This window comes from Condylostylus longicornis, unplaced genomic scaffold (genome assembly GCF_029603195.1).
Source record: "Condylostylus longicornis isolate FDR11 unplaced genomic scaffold, ASM2960319v2 ptg000110l, whole genome shotgun sequence".
NCBI classification, from domain to species: domain Eukaryota; kingdom Metazoa; phylum Arthropoda; class Insecta; order Diptera; family Dolichopodidae; genus Condylostylus; species Condylostylus longicornis.
The window spans coordinates 1,710,359-1,727,864 of record NW_026578078.1 but is presented as its reverse complement, the minus strand read 5'-3'; the positions used below and the strand labels follow the sequence as shown (position 1 = coordinate 1,727,864).

General features: G+C 23.9%; 2 protein-coding genes across 9 annotated transcripts in view; one reads left to right on the top strand and one right to left on the bottom strand.

The window, feature by feature from the left end:
* The first annotated feature begins 1,818 nt into the window (after positions 1–1,818).
* On the top strand, positions 1,819–6,316 carry LOC129614544 (lysyl oxidase homolog 2B). The gene is made up of 6 exons (XM_055529235.1): positions 1,819–2,392; positions 2,513–2,659; positions 3,575–3,834; positions 3,927–4,474; positions 5,773–5,930; positions 6,000–6,316. The coding sequence occupies exons 1-6, from the start codon at positions 2,191–2,193 to the stop codon at positions 6,221–6,223; spliced, it is 1,539 nt and encodes a 512-aa protein (XP_055385210.1). The 5' UTR covers positions 1,819–2,190; the 3' UTR covers positions 6,224–6,316.
* Positions 6,317–8,808: 2,492 nt separating this feature from the next.
* LOC129614541 (modifier of mdg4) overlaps positions 8,809–17,506 on the bottom strand; it is a 91,771-nt gene continuing 83,073 nt past the window's right edge. The window contains exons 5-6 of one of the 8 annotated variants that reach the window (XM_055529196.1): positions 13,642–13,818; positions 12,158–12,573 (exon numbers count right to left, since the gene is read on the bottom strand). In XM_055529196.1, the coding sequence (XP_055385171.1) occupies positions 12,173–12,573; positions 13,642–13,818 (578 nt within the window). In that variant the 3' untranslated portion in view covers positions 12,158–12,172. Of the gene's footprint in view, positions 9,122–10,271; positions 10,556–12,157; positions 12,574–13,540; positions 13,819–14,661; positions 14,937–16,123; positions 16,438–17,177; positions 17,480–17,506 lie in introns of those variants that run through there. The other 7 variants (XM_055529218.1, XM_055529224.1, XM_055529232.1 and 4 more) reach the window with 7 other exon arrangements.

Below are 17,506 nucleotides of genomic sequence, written 5' to 3'. Positions count from 1 at the left end.
TCAGAATGGTGTTAATATTATATATAACATATTTATTTACCAGAAAGTGATCTTGATCATATTTTAGTGAAAAATGAATGTTTTATTACATTGTATTATTTTTTTTTTCTAAAATTAAGAATTTTCACATACAAAACTTAAGAGAAAATGTCTGTTTTCATTATTAAATGTTTTTGATTTATATAATTTTGTTGTTTTACTAGTATAATATTTAAAAATTAAGTTAAAGTTGAATAGAATAGTTTATATTTTGGGGAAATAGAAAATTGAATTTAAATAAATTAGTCGCTGTCTATGAACAGAGATTATGAATTATGTTTTTTTTGCGCTATTATTTTTTTAATTTTCTTATTTTTAAAAAGCATAAGGAAGAAATTTTAATATTAAGTAACAGAAATTGAAATTATACATATATATTTAGATTAAATATCATGGAGTTAAATAACTACTTAATTAATATCATAGATTAAATATCATAGATTGAATACAATAATTTTGAAAAAATATAAATACAAAAATTTTGGAATTCGGTTTAATAAGAAAAAGATGTTTAATAAGTAGCACTTTTCCTTTCGACAAGTGAAAATGCTGTTTTTGAAATGAAATCTACTAACTTATTTAAATTACTTTCGTTCATATACCAAAATATTTTAAATAATTTCATATATTTAGGATGAGACAAAAAACATTTCTGTTAAAAGGCGTTAAAATAGTGAATTCAAAGGTTAATTGCGTGAGTTAAGATAAATAATTATATTTTTGATGGCGTGGCATTGTCATTACAAAACTTGCAGTTTCGGAAGTATGTGGTGCCGAAAATTCGAATTATACAAATTTTCTGAGGCGATAACTTGAGAGAGAGTGGATTTGGAACAAAATTTTACAAAATACACTATTATTATTATATAAAATCTGTTAAAATTCCAGATTCCTACAGCTTATCGTCTAGAAGAAAAGTAGTACCAGAAATTTGAAAAAAACCGATTTTCGATAACCAGCCATTTTGTTTTTTCAAATTTCAACTATGCTGAGCCGCAGTAGAAGAAGCTCGTCACCACTTTTCTGCTTTTACAGAATTTAAAAAATGTTTGTGGTTTTGTTACAATAAATAGTCATTTAACTATTTATTTTTTTTAGGGTTAAGGTTTAGGGTTATTTAGGGCATACATTATTAAGGTTAGGGTTAATACATGCATAACAAAAATGTAAAGAAAAAAAAAACTGAAATTTTAATTTCTCATGTTAACTTTTAAAAAAATTCTAGTTTCACTTTTCGAATAATTTGTCAAAAGTTTTTCTATAGTATAGATAGAAAATATTTTTACTATTTTATTTAAATCCTTAAACTTCAACGAGATCAAGGTGAATCGAAAAATTTAACGTCGGCACTTGGTAAAAATTTTATATATTTATGTTTAATATTGTTTTGTATCACATATAGTGAAATAAATCATTTTTTACAAGTAAACTGGAATATTTAAAATTTAATTGAAATATGTGTTTTTGTTAATATTTTTAATTTAATAAAAAATATTTTTCTTATGATTCTTATGAAATAATGCAACTTTATATAGTACATACAAAAATATTGTTTTTTTATTAGCGTATACTAATACACAAATATTAAAAAATCGTTTTATGAGAACATAAAAGTTTCCTATATTTTAATTAAAAATAGAATCTAAATAAAAAAATGAATATTTACAGTTCTCATGTTGTAGAAAAAAAAAGAAAATTAGTGAGGACGTGACTGAAAATGTGATCAATTTCAAAACTATATATAATTTGAAATTCGATTTCAGATGATGTCAGGATTCATTTAGATGAGCGAGATGTGTGAAAATTATGAATAAAAAATTGAATAATGTATAGTATAGTAAAATAAAATTAAATTATAAGAACAACAAAATTAAAATATAAAAAAAATATTGAAAAATTCGAAAAACTTTTGCAATTATAAATGAAAGTTTCTAAGTGATTATTTTGCTGCCGACTTGAATAGATCGAAAAGCTTATGATCTCGGAAAATTAAAATTCAAAATTTTATTTTATTGCAAAAGAAAATTTCATTAACTACTATATCACTATAGTGTACATGTAGTTGTACTGTTTCTTAGTGTATATGTGTATATAAGTGCAGTAGAATTTTTTATGTGATAAATTATAATATTTTATAGTTAAATTTTAAATATGAGAAAATTTTTGAGTGAAAATCACTACATTACCATAAATAATATTTTATTATTTTGTTCATTGTTTTATTTAACACATCAGCAAACAACAATTGAAGAAGCACGATTACATCGCCAAGAATTAATACAGAAATATATTAAAGTTTTAAAAAAGGAAGAAGGGGCTGTACGTTTAATTGGTGGCCAAAATGAAAATGAAGGTTTTGAATATTTTTTTTTTCTATGATAAAATTATATGAAAAGTCCTTCCTTGCATATAGTATTAAAGAACATTACTAAGGAACTTAAGAGAATAACGGTATAATTTTATGTTTTATTAGGCAATGTCGAAATACTTCATATGGGAAGATGGGGTGCAATATGTGATGATGAATGGGATCGTAATGAAGCTCAAGTTGTTTGTAAACAGTTAGGTTTCAATGGATACTCAAAATTAACTCATAGTTCAGCTTTTGGGCCAGCTAAAAGTGAGTTTTTTTTTGTTGATTTGGAGATAAAAATTATGTTAATTAGAAATTAAAACGATATACTTATACTATTACTTAACTAGGCTGATTCATAAATATTACATTTATCGCTTAGATAATAATAATTTGTAATACACAGGAAAAACAGGAAAATTTAACAAAAACTAAAAATTGTGATAAGAGATGATTTTTCCTTTATAAAACTTTAGAAATTTTAATAAAATAAGTAATTACATACTTATATGTATGTAATTTACATATGTAAGTAAGAACATAAATTTAGAACATATGTATGTATAAAATTTATTGGAGAGTTTTAAAAGTTTTGAGATTAAAACGCGGGACGCGTATATTAATAGATCAATATATAAGAAAGCTATGTACTAATTATGTGAAGGTATTTATACTATATATTCAATAGGCACTTATTTGCGCTGTACCGAAACTGTATGCGTCCCGAACTTTAAAAATCAATTTTTTTAAATTTTTTACTCTTTCTCGAAGTAAACAGTATTGAAATTGAAAATCCCACTATCGACTGCAATGAAAAAGACATATATGTATATGCATATATGTATGTAAGTATCCATGTGGTTTCATCAAAATTAAACAAATATGTTTATATGTATACAATGATCCCATCAAAATTATTTGTGCATAAACAAATTTTAATGTATTGCTTTCAATAATCAGCTGTAATTTTGTAAAAAGATTTGAATAAAATTCCAAATACTTACATACATACATACATATGTATATTATTAAATTAATAGAAAAACAAAAATTGTAACAAAAAATATTAAGATCAAATATAATCAATTAATTTAACATTAAAATTACATACACCGAAAATTTGAGAGTATAAAAACTTTTAGAAATTTTTTATTATTTATAAAATTATAACTTTTATTAAAGGACGATTTTGGATGGATAACGTAATGTGCGATGGAAGTGAGAATGAATTGATTCAATGCCGCTTTGATGGTTGGGGAAAAAATGACTGTGAATCATCAGAAGCAGCTGGTGTTATATGTAAAGTTGAAAAAAATATAACTACGCCAATTAAACCTACCAAAAGTGATTCAAAAATTGTACCATCGAAATTAAGATTTCATAGGCATAGAATGGATTTAAGGTTAACTAATGGTCGGACTCCAACCGAAGGAAAAGTTGAAGTAAATTATATTTACAATAAAAAACTCAATAAATTTGAATTAATATTTGAACAAGTAAAGATTTTGAATTCAGTATGTTTTTTTGCAAATAGGTTCGTCTTAATAATGGTCCGTGGGGTAGTATATGTAGTGATGGCTGGTCACTATTAGAAGCGAATATTGTATGTAAACAATTGGGTATGGGTTATGCTAATAATGCTATACAAACAGATTTTTATGGCAACCGAAGTCGAATTGCGATAAGTGGCACTGAGTGTTATGGAAATGAAACCTCATTATCTGAATGTTTGCACTATGATCATTTTTCAATGCCATATAGGGATCCTGGTTTTCATTGTGCAGGACCTAAAAGTTATGTAGCGGCTGTTTCATGTACAAATTATTTACCAGATTTAATATTTGATTATGCTGAATTAGAGCAAACTGCTCATTTAGAAGATCGTCAAATGTTTTATTTGCAGTGCGCAATGGAAGAAAATTGTGTTGCCTCTGAAGCATATGAGATACAACGAGACGATCCAGCTTGGCATTTACAAACAAGAAGACTACTAAAATTTACTGCGAAAGTTTTAAATGGTGGAAATGTTGATTTTCGTCCATCTATACCGAAACATTTATGGGAATGGCATATGTGCCATATGTAAGTAAATTCATATTATATAAAATATTATAAAAATTTTAATGCTCGCTTCTAAACCCACATATGTATGTATATGCATATAACAGATATTTTTTTTCTGTCATCACAAACTCTCAAAAAGTTTTACTGTATGCTTACTTAACTTTTTGAAATGTACTGAATTAGTCTAGCGAAAGAGCTGTATGTAGAGACAAACCTTCATCTCAAGGAAAATAATATTTCTTAAAGATTGAAATTTCAATTTGGTGCGATCGCATACTTCCTCTTTTAATGTATGCAAGGCAATCGATAATAAGGAGTTAGAGTAATAAATAGGATATAGGAATATATAATAGTTAGGCAATATATACATTACCCAGTTATGTTAATAAATATCTACTTTATGATATAAATAAAAATAAAAAAATATACGTATAATATAACTAAAAACCTGAACTTAGACCATTTATTTAGAGCAAAAAATAATATCAACCGCTTTTAATATTAATTTGTTTTGCGTGAATTTCAAATCAATCGATTATGAGAATTCTATTTAACTGAGTATGAAAAGTTAAGAGAAACATATAGAAAAGAAATTTCAAAATAAAACCAAAAGAAAAAAACAAATTCGAAATAAAAAATATAAAATTTTACGGAAAAATTGTTGTTCTTGGGTTTTTTTTTATTCAACTGTGGTGGCCTAGTTTGCCTGGTTTCAAACTGATCACAAAGACTCTATGACAGAGAACTGATCGTCATATTTGAAAAATTTCTTTGTTGTATTTTATGTATAAAAAAGTATAACATATTTATTTTTATAAAAACTCTACGCTACATTTTACGATCTCGCATCTAAAATTCTTTCTATTTGGCATTGATTTAAAAACGAAGGTTGTGTGAGAACACATTTAAAGCTTTTATCATTTAAATCACCTTAAAACGTTCAATCTAAATCACTTTAAAACTTTCAATAGTGAAAACTTATCTATGCTAAATGATAAGTACCTAAAAAAATAGAGTATTTTATTTTTTCAAGAAATAAAAGACTCAATAATGCAGTTTGGATTTATTTCTAAATAATAACTTAAACAACTTATAAAGTTCACTCAGTACTATTGAAATTTCAGAAATTGACCTTATTTCTTTAAATCAAAGTTTGCAATACCAGTTTTTCAACAGACTGAAAAGGCATTTTTCTACATTTTAAAATAAATTTCTTTTATAGCTCATGCAGTGCCTAAATGGATGCAACTATGGTTAAAAATGTTCAGAGAATCAATTACAACTTTTTAAATTTTAAATTTCTTTTTTCGTTAAAGGCATTATCATAGTATGGAAGTATTTGCATCTTTTGATGTATTTGATATGGAAGGAAAAAAGGTTGCTGAAGGACATAAAGCATCATTCTGTTTAGAAGATAATCAGTGTATGCCTGGAGTTGAACCAAAGTACGCTTGCGCTAATTATGGAGATCAAGGTAATTGATTAGTCAAATAGCGTAATTATTTTTGAATTTTAATTACTTTTATTTAATTTTATATTTAAGGAATTTCTGTAAATTGTTCTGATATTTATAAATATAACATTGACTGCCAATGGATTGACATATCAGGTATAGAATATGGGGATTATAAGTTAAAAGTTGCAGTAAATCCTGAATATAAAGTACCAGAAATGTCGTTTTCTAACAATGCTGCCGTTTGTGATCTTCTGTATACTCAAACATATGCTAGAGTTTTTAATTGTAAATTAGCAACACTTAATGAATAATTTTTGATGTAGTTATTAGGAACGCCTATAAGTTTATAATAACATTTTTTTTATGTTTCCTTACAAAATATTAATAAAAATTAAATTATAAAACACGTGGTAGAAATTTAACTAAACATTATAACAAACTTCTTTTGTCAGTGACCATTTTGATTCATTATTTAATATCTAATTTATTAATATCTCTTCAATTAGTAATTTTAGCTGAAATTTATTAGAGGAATTGATTTTAAAGTTATTTTGGTATTAAGCATAGGGAATAAGAAAAAATAATATTTACCAAAGAGACCAATTTCGTATAAAGAGATTAATTACAATATACGAATATATACATAAATACAACGATATATATTTACATAATATATACTGTTATATTTCTGTATATATTTGTGTTTTAAATGTTTATATTAACGGTGGTATATTTATAGTTTTATTAAATCTTAGTCAAAAATTTTCGCAAAATACATACATACATACATACATTAGTTTACACCATTGTTCAAACTTTGCCTTTTACGAGGTTTGGAAAAATTACGACTTACATACATCAGTATAGCACGTTATAGAACATTTTTCTAATAAAATTTTGTCATAATCATATAAATAAATCTAAACACATACATACATATTTTTTAAATTTAATATTTTTTTAATCATTTTTTATTAGTTTACAAAATTGTTTTGAATTTTTTTTTATAAAATTGGCATCACATTCATGATTATGTACAATATTTCTCGATTTAAAATCAATTTCTTGTTCATCAGTTACAAGACGGGCTTTACAATTACGACTTCTTTGTTTTGAACAAACCCAATATTTTCGATTTTTTTTAAATTTTGCACATATAAAGGAGTAACCATCAATGAAAATTTTTCGGGAACCTCGTTGTCCTTGTATATACTGAATGTCAGCCATTGTTTGGCGTTTAATCAAAAACTCTGATAAAAGGTCTGGAATATCTACTAAAAAAATAGAAAAAAAATAAAAAACAAGAAAAAAGAGCTGTAATTTAATAACTTAAATAAAATCAATTCAGTTGTTGAAAAATTACTGAAATATGTATTAATTTTCATTAAAAAATAATTATTCTATTGTAAGAATATTATTGTTGTTACGAGGATAATATAATAAAGTAAAAAATTATTTAAATGAATTACATTTAATTTGTATATTTTATCATTACATATTATTACACTGTTATTTTTATTCCATTAAAAAAATCGATAGTATTTTGTCAATATAAAAAGAATATTCATATCTCATATTCATCCTTTAAATTTTAATTTTATTCAATTTCTGGGACGGTTCATTAACTGCTGGAAGTTTTCCAATGACTGTTTTGGAGTCAAGTTCAACCATATACATTCCAGGCAATCACCAAATATAATTCAAAGTGGCTTTATACTAAAACTGCAGTGAAAAATAAGCGCCGCAGTTTAACTATGACATAGTACGAATCTATTCTAATAAGTTTAACAAAAGAGTTGCGCAAGACCGTGAAAATGTTTTTGTGCATTCGTTTCCAACTTCAACTCCAAAAACCCTCTCTTCCGAGCTTTATATCTAAAAAAATTTGGATTCATTTTTTTCCAACAATTAGAGATTATTAATTGAATTTCAAAAAAGTATTATTTCCTTATACAATATGAACAAAAATATAAAAATTACTTCTAATAATAGTTATTTACTGGATGTGATTCAAAAGTTTCAATGGCATGTTATGTCACACAGTAGTTTTATTTATTAATACAAGTATATAAATTTGTAAAGAAAGGGTTTGTTCGAAATGATCAAATAAAAGTTGTACGATTTTGTCAAAATTAAAAAAAATAAAATTTTAATTTAAATTTTAACACAGTATATCCTTTTTTCTTTAAACACATTGTATTATTTTACATTTGAAAACTTCAAAATCTTAATGCCATATATATGTATTAGGCCATCAAGCTCAGAGAGCAAATCAAAAATAAATTCCAAATTTATATGGAGTATGAATAAAATGGAAGCGGTGTCGGAATTTATTTGTGTAAAGGAAAAAATCAACATTTTTAGCTCAACTGATTCTACATATTTTTTTTAATTTAAAATTTAAATTTTGAAAAAATCGGTTGGTAAATTTCATCTAAAAAATGCATTTAAAAAAAACATTGCAATTTTTAGCGCAAACAACTTTTCTCGTCTTTCAAATGGAAGGGTACTAAATTACAGAGTAAAATTTTTGAATAAGAAATAGAATTTTAAAAGAAATTGAAGAAAAAAGCAAAAAAAAAATATTTATAATCTAGATGGTTTTTAAAACTATACTAAATGAAATGAGAATCATAAAGAATACTTAAAAATTTCACAAAAAAAATAAAAAAATATTTCAATCGGCATACCTCGAAAACATAAAACATTAAATTGTTTTTGTATTTTTTTTCGATTCAAAATTTTGGAAAATTATTTCAGCTTGGAGGACTGATGGATATATATGGCATTATTTTATGTTATTTCATTCTATTGCTTATTTTAATAAGAAAATTTTTTATTTCAATTTATTTTAATTGAAAAACATATAAAAAACATATAAGCATATACATATGTACATATATTTAAAATGTTAAAACCTATTTATATAAAGAAACGATTGAATTCTGGTAAATGAGTATGTGTGGTTTCATTCAAAACAATCCTTTCCCGATCATTTAAAAATGTTGTACATTTTGCCTTACAAGACAATGAACGACTTTTGCGACATCTCCAATATGTTGAAGTACTATTTTTTTTATTACGTATAAAACAAAAACCTGGTAAAATAAGGCATGGTGCACCACGTATTCCTTCAACAATTTTAAATGATTTCTCTGACACACTTGTTTCATTTGGAATGTCACCTAATGCAGGTTGGCAAATTTTGTCTAAAAAAAAAAAAAAAAAAATGTTCTTTAATTGAATATTGCGGAAGAACTTAAGAACTTAAGTTAATCTTAAATCAATAATGTAAATTAATTTTTCGAAATTTGTTGAATAGTTTGTGTTAATTTAATTTTTATTTTAAATTTTTTTTAAAATTTTAGAATTTTTCATACAACTTATAAATTACTATTATTTAATTTATTTAAAAATGTCTTCGTGTCCCCAAATTTTCAATCGTAATATGTACAACATGCAAATATTAATTTGAAAATTTCCAAATTTAACTTTTCTTATCTAACTTTGAAAATAATTTTCTCCCTTTTTTCTTTTACTACACAGTCTGAGTTTTATTTTTTATTTATTTTGTCTTTTGCTAGCAAAAGAGATAAATAAGGAAAACTATGCTTATAGAAATTTAAGCGTTATTATGTTTCGCGAATTTGCCTAAGAGGTATTAGGGTTATCGAAAGAAATGTCAAAAAAAATCGATTTTCGAATGAAAATTGTATTTGTGACGTAGAGGTAATTTTAAAAACTTCGTTGTTATTTTGAGTTTGAAAATCGTGTTATTGTAAGGCTTTATAAAGATAATTACGAAGATGGGGAGAATATTTGTGTAAGGCAATTTATAATTTTTAAATATTTATAAGGTAAACGAAATTAAAAGCTTATTTTAATAAATAATATTTATGAAGTATCTATTGCATATAATAAACCTATATATATATATATATCTTCGTATCAACAAAAATGTTATACACATAATACTTCCTTCACAAAGGATGTGTAAAATATTTTTGTTTGACTTAGAATACTAATTGGTCCTGATGTTCACCTACAAAAAGAATAAATAATTTTTTTTAATAATTAGCTATTGAAAATTTTATTTTTGCTAAAGTTTTCACATATTTAGCATAACAAGAAACCGTTCATAAACGTAGAAAATCTTCTACAAATAAATTATAAACAAAAATATTTTCTACGTTAATAATTTAACAAAATGTTAAGAAACTGGAAGAGTAGTCAAGAAAAAATTAGGTAACTAAATATTTTATTGTCCTTGCACAAGTATACAAATTAAGATTAATAATTTATAACATACAAAATGAAACTTCAAAATGTAGTATTTTTATATGTACATATGTATGTATGTAAATTTTTTTATTTATTGTTCTCGAATCATAATATTTCAGTTTTATTTTCTATCATGTTTGGCATATGAGTATGTACTGCTTGAATAAATTTAATTTTATGAGGATTATTTCTAAAAGTAACACATTTAGCTTTGCATTCCAATGATAAACGCCGATTACATTTCCAATATATTGAGTCAGAATTGATTTTATCACGTATAAAGCAGAATCCATTCACCAGTAAGTACGGTGCACCCCAACCTCCCCGAGTTATTTTGTACGATGTAATTTTCTTGAATTTTTCTGTAAAAAAAAAAATGGTTAATTGTACCACGATGAATGATAAGAAAAAATTGGAAAACAAAAATTCATTTCATAGCTTAAATATTACAGTGTAAACATATTAGCATAGTATATATATATATGTATATATGTATACAATAATTATTTTAAATTAAATATATGTATCGCATTCTTGTTTGGTTCAAATTCAATTTTTTCATTCAACTTTTATTTTAAAGTCCAACTTGTGGGATTTCAAAGGGCTCATTAAAATTTTAATTTATTTTTTTTACTTTGATTTAATTTATTTACATACCTATTTGATTTTTATGCCGTTAACTACTACTTAAGGTAAACGGCCAAATGCCTACTGTATCTTATTTTCCACATAAATGTAAATCTATCTTAAAGTACGTTTGTAAAAATATATATTACATTTTGTATAAATTGTTTTTAAATACAAGTCAGTTAAGTAATAAAAGAGATAAAGGGTATTTACAATATATCTTATTATATCTTTATTTTAAAATTAAATTAAGTCTTTATTAGTATTTAATTTACATTATATAACCTGTAAATAATATAATTAACATGATACAATGTACGATCTTATAATATATTTAAAATTTTTCGCATTTAATCTCATCTATATAATCATAAATTTCTTTTGGATGATTATGTGTTTGATTTTTTAATATAATTTGACCAGAAAATTGGCAAGTTATTAATCTAGCTTTACATTTTTCATAACGATTTTTTGAACACAACCAATATGTTTTCTCATGACTACTATTATTTCGAAAATATGAATAACCATCATACAATAATTTTGGTTTTCCTTTATTTCCAGTAATTATCTGTATATTTGGAAATTTACTAGCGATACTTAACACCTCATTCATTAAATCTGAAAGAGAAAAATTTTGTAATATTAGTTTAATTTAAATTACAAATAAAATAGTATTCCTTGTAGAAATACAAATGAAGAAAAAATGAGTTTATTAATAAAGCGTCACTTTAAAAGTGCAAGTGATATGAATACGGAAACCCAGAGTTAATAGAAAGAAATATTTCATAATCATCAATCAATAGCAATACGTGATACTTTGAAAAGCTTGATTTGGGCCTTAATTTTTTTTTATTAAGTATATATTTGGCATGCCAGAAGCTAAATATATTTCAAATGATCCAGATCCATAATTTTTTTTATAGTATAATTTTATCATTTTGACCACGAGCGACCGACCGTTAATGATAGTCGAAACTAAGTGCAATGAGAATTATATTTGAAATGGCTGCATTATTGCTTTGCAGCGGTTCTTCATCTGCTCACTCCCGCTTAGCATTTTGAATTTTGAGTTCACTCCCGCCTAGCGTTAATTACGTCAAATACTTTTAATAATAATGTAAAAGTGGTCACTTATTCTAATGCACATATCCTTATTATATTAATTGTATTACTTATTCCCATAGCTATCATGTTAATAACTAAAAAAATCCTTTCACCTTTGTTCAATTCATAGTCTGGTACGGATATTTATTTACAAATAAAATTACATTCATTAAAATAAAATTTGCTAAATGTTTTATATTTCAAATAATATAATGACAGTGATTCATATTTTTCTATTTAAAGCTTTATTGTAAAGTCTCAGGATTTGTATTGTATTCTGGCGGATGATTATGTTGAATATTTGTAATTTTCATTTCATTATAATTTGAACCAACAGTAATAATACGTGCTCGACACTTTTTTAATTTAACATGAGCACAATTCCAATAAGTTTTTTCTAAGCCTCCAGATTGATTTCTTTTAATATAATTTTTATTTTTTATATAACAGTAACCATCAACAACTAATTTTGGTTTGCCCCGTTGTCCTCGAACAAATGATATTGGGGTATTTGAACATTCAGTTGTGATATCTCCTGAAGTTTGTGCTTCAACTTCAAACTGCGAAGCATTGATTATTCCATAGCTTTCAATTACTTCTGTTATAACAGGAACTTTATTACAATCTACGAAATAAACCGATTGCGCTAAAATGACAAAAAAAGTAAGACTGTTAAATTGTTATTTGTTTATCATTTAAAACTTTTTTAAAATTATTTTTCAACAAACTAAGTTATTTTACGATCAACAAGAAATAAAATATTTAATATTGCAGAACTATAACTAGAACAAAAGTATTTTATTATGGTTATACGCTTATTTGTGGCATAGTTGAAAAATAACACAAAAACAAAGAAATGAAAAAAAGAAAACGGTTTTTTATTAATAATTTTAGTGTTACCTTCTGCTTTAAAATTTCGTTTCAATTGTTTGAATTAATATTGTACTAATTTATTCACAAATTTTGAAATAATTTCTTATAATATACTGTCATAATTTATTGTTTTCTTTCTAATTTAACCTTGCAACTAAACTTTTTAAGATTTGTGTCATTGAAACCCTTATTTATAATAAATTAAATAAGATTTCAATCCTTATTTATATTATTTAATTAAGCATGACTAACAGATTTTACTCCAATATTTTCATTGATATATTGGAATAACAATTAAGTTATTAATAATATGTATATTATACATAAAATAAACTCACGTAAATTACTAAATTATTTTATTTTTCTAAATTATTCAACATTCAATTTAATAAATTCAGTATTTTAAAGTGAGTTTAAATAAACATTTTCGATTTGCAAACACACTAAAATTTTTAAGATGGAAAATATATATATTTATACTTTTTACATTTTTGGCATAATTAAAACCGGGAACTATCTATAAAAATAGAAATTAAGAATTTTGTGAACAACTTTTTTATTTTGCTGATATCTTTAAATTTGAGTTATTATGCAAATTTTCAAATATATACTGACTCCGGTACATATTAAATTCAGGAAAGTAAAATTGATAATGAAATTAAATTAACTTTATTTTATGTTTAAATTTGTTTATTTAATTTTTTAGTGTTATCTTCAGATGATGAATTATCAACATGTACCATTTTTTTCATCATTAATCTTCGCTTTTGAGCTGACGTAAAAGTTTTAGCTTTTGGTAAGTGATTGTGCTCATTTGTAATTTTAATAACAAGTTGTTTACCATCAGTTACATTCGTTGTTGCTTTGCAATTACATTTAAAGTCTTTTCCAAAATATTTACATCTCCAATTTGTCTTACTTCCACATGTATAATATTTAAAAAATTCATGGTTTTCATAACTTAACATAGGAGTACCAAGTTGACTCACAATGAACGTTGCTTCCCCGAGATTTTCTCCTAAAATAATAAAAAAAAATCAGTAGGTTAGATCAATGAGTATTTGGCTTGTTATTATAATACAATCGTTTTTTTGACATTCATATTACACCATATTTTTATTGCAGTTTAAAAAAACTTTTGATTTTAAAATAAAATAAATTACCGCTAAATTAAATTTATAATTCTATTCATACATTTCAATTTTTAAATAGTATTCTAATTATGCTATAAAACTTTAACGAATGGGCCACAATTATTTATTTGTATGAAAAATTTGTCTTTTCTAATTAATATGTTTAATATTCAATTCATTTCCCTGACTTTTTCTTTATAAGGAAGTCTGAGTTAGATAGAAAGCAAATTAGAACGTTTGACTAACTTAACATACTTCACTATTTGTAATAATTTCATTTACAATTTTAAAAAATTTAAACAAAAAAGTTTAATTAAGGCATTAAAGTATTACAATTAAAGTTTTTAATTAAAAATAAAGATAACAAGGATAATTAAAATATTTTGAAAAATGCTCAATATAATTATGTTACTTTTGATTAATTTTGTTTCATTAAGGCTAATATTATATTTACAAAATTTGCTTTGATAATGTTATACATTTGCATACCATTCTTAAACTGAAAGTTCAACAATGTGTTTTTATTTAATTAATTCTAATCTTTGAGTTAAATTAATAAATTGCTTTATGGGAAATACTCCAATTTAAGTTGTAATTTGAAAATCCATATACATATACCTTATATACATATACAAATACATTTTTTTTGTAACAAAATAATTCAATTTTTAAGTAATTTTTTTATATTTGAAAATAGCCATTTTATAAACTAAAATTCAAATACATATATATTTTATTTTCTATTACATTTTTAAAAACTTAGTACTAGATATTCGGCCATGATTATGATATTCATAACCTTCTCTTAAAGTGTAAATATGTTTTCCTGCCTTCAATGTGGTTGTAGCTCTTGCCTTGCATGCAAATTTATGATAAACAGCACAGCACCAATATGCTCCATTGTTACTCTTCAGGTTACGTTTTTTACAATATTCAAAACCATTAATAAGAAGTTTTGCTGTACCTTTATGAGAAATTATAAATTCAGCTTCTCCACTACGCGCTATAAAATGAAAATTTATTGTATTAGTAATATTATATGTAAATAAAAACACTTAAAGAATATAAATACACATATCTCTGCATAATAACTAATATTAACTTTACTATAACGAATTATTAATTACTTATTACATTAGTTTAGCTTTTCAAGGTAGTAGAGATCGACTATAGACTAAGTCGTTGCAGTCGCTGATAGTTCTAGAATTTTCTAAAATCTGTGATATTAATTTCTAGTTGCGAAATTAGTTTTTTTTCCCATATTTGTTTATCGCAAAAATATTTTTGCTTTTAATTTAAAAATTTTTTAGGAAAAATGGTGTAGGCCATTTTAAGTTTGTTTGGCTCTGACAAGAAAATTTTGTTTGCGCAAGCAATATCACTATTTTATTTTAAGTATATTTTCTATACATATAATTATATTAAATATATTTTGGAAAAAACTTCTATCTTCACACTTTTTGTCATTTATGTGGTGTGCAAAATGGCGTAATCAACAAAAACTGAAGTTCTAAAAGAAGCTGCAAGCAACATCCGATAATTAAATTAAAATTTGGTATTTTTTTAAATGCATTTTTAATTTTGGTATTTTAATTTAAATGCCGATTTAACGAGCATTTTGGTGATTTTTTAAATGGAATAATTAATACAAAAATGTTATTTATTTCGGTAAAATATTTATTTGCTCGCTTTAAAAAATTATAACGCAATCAATAATTATTGACTATACTTTAGATTTCAAAAAATATAATACAAATAGAATGTAATAAAACAAATAGAAATTTATTTGTTATTATTTTTTGTTAAAATTCCTTAATGTTCACGTTCACAATCGATATAAGTGCTTAAAAGATATATAGATGCAATGGAGCTATTATGTAGGTGCTTAAAAGATGAGAATGAAAAATTTTATTGAAAATTCAGAGCTAGTTGTTTATAATTTAGAATTATATTGAATCCAATACATAATTATAAAAATGATATTATAACTTCAAACATGAAATTCAAAAATTATTTGGTTAAATTTAGATTTACAAAAAAAAAATACTTCATTTTTTCAATGACAAAAATTAAGACTTCATTTTTCTAATGACTTATTAACTTCGCAAATAAATTTAATTTTCTTTATTATACATATAACACTTTCGACAGCATTTTTTATTCTTCAGTTTTACCTACATATGTATGACACTTGTAATTTTTCTTTTAAAGCTTTTTATTTTTATCAACCCGTTTTGTAAATTTGATATTTTTAGTAAATTTAGAACTTGACACTCGTTCATGATTATGATGTTCATAACCTTCTCTTAAAGTATAAATATGCTTTCCTGAATTTAATTCCGTTACGGCTCTAGCCTTGCATTTGAATTTATGATAAACAGCACAATGCCAATGTGCACCGTTGCCATTTTTAAGATTACGTTTTTTACAGTACTCATAACCATCAATTACAAGTTTTGCACTATTTTTGTCAGATATTATAAATTGAGCTTCACCAGTTCGTCCTGTAATAAAAAAATAACAATATATACAGATTATTTTATGGTTGATAGTTTTCGCAACTAAGTTAATACATATTTCTCATAAGATTTTTCCTAAACATAAAAATATACAATGAAAAAATTTTAACAAACAAAAGTAAACAAAGAAAATTTTTTATTTTTGCATTTTTTTAATTGTTTTTATTTTGTATGAAAATAATTTGTACGCTCATAATTTTTTCCGTCATAATGAACAAATAATTATACATATGTATGTAAAATAAAATAAAAAAATAATCATTATTATTAAAGGCATTTATTTTTTAATTGTTTTTGAACGATTACCTTTAATTTTTTTTTAAAAATTACTTAAAAGTTTTAAAGTAAGAGTAAGTAAGATATTTCAGTTTGAATTTCAATTAAAAATTGTAAGACTTAATTTATTTAAATTAAAAACATAAATGAAGGCAATTTAAAATATTATTATTTAAATTAAAAATATGTGATTGAAAATAATATAGAAGTCGTTTTTTAGTTGAAAAAATTTTATGAATTTCATTTAAAAATTAAAATACAACAAAAAATAATTTTACTATTTATATCCCAATTAAAAGGGTATAATTTTAATAATATTCTTATTCGTGAATGTTACTATTATCATACTTACAAATGAATGAATAAATATTTCAAAAAATATAAATATAATATTATATTCGAATGTGTATTTTGATATTTAATTCAATGTTTTTAAAATAATTTTCTATATAAAGCAAAATAAATGTCAAAAATTAAATTTCAATTAAATCCTTATTTATTTTCTCCCATTCTGTATTTTGACTTCTATGATGATTATGCTTTAAGTTTGTCATTTTTATATAATATCTGTCATTTATTTTCTTCGTTACTGCCCTAGCACAACATTTTGTTTTAAAATATTTGGAACATCTCCAACTAATTGATTGCAGTTCCTGATTTGTAATACGATTTTTCAGAAATTCATAACCGTCATGTAATAGTTGAATTCCTCCTTTTTTTGATACAGCAAATGTTGCATTTTGATAAAAACCTTAATAAAAAACAAAAATCATTCGTT

Coding starts and splice junctions, on each gene's coding strand:
- LOC129614544 (XM_055529235.1), top strand. CDS start 2,191: ATGAGAAAATTTTTGAGTGAAAATCACTACATTACCATAAATAATATT. Junction 2,393..2,512: donor TGGCCAAAATGAAAATGAAG/GTTTTGAATATT, acceptor ATGTTTTATTAG/GCAATGTCGAAATACTTCAT. Junction 2,660..3,574: donor AGCTTTTGGGCCAGCTAAAA/GTGAGTTTTTTT, acceptor CTTTTATTAAAG/GACGATTTTGGATGGATAAC.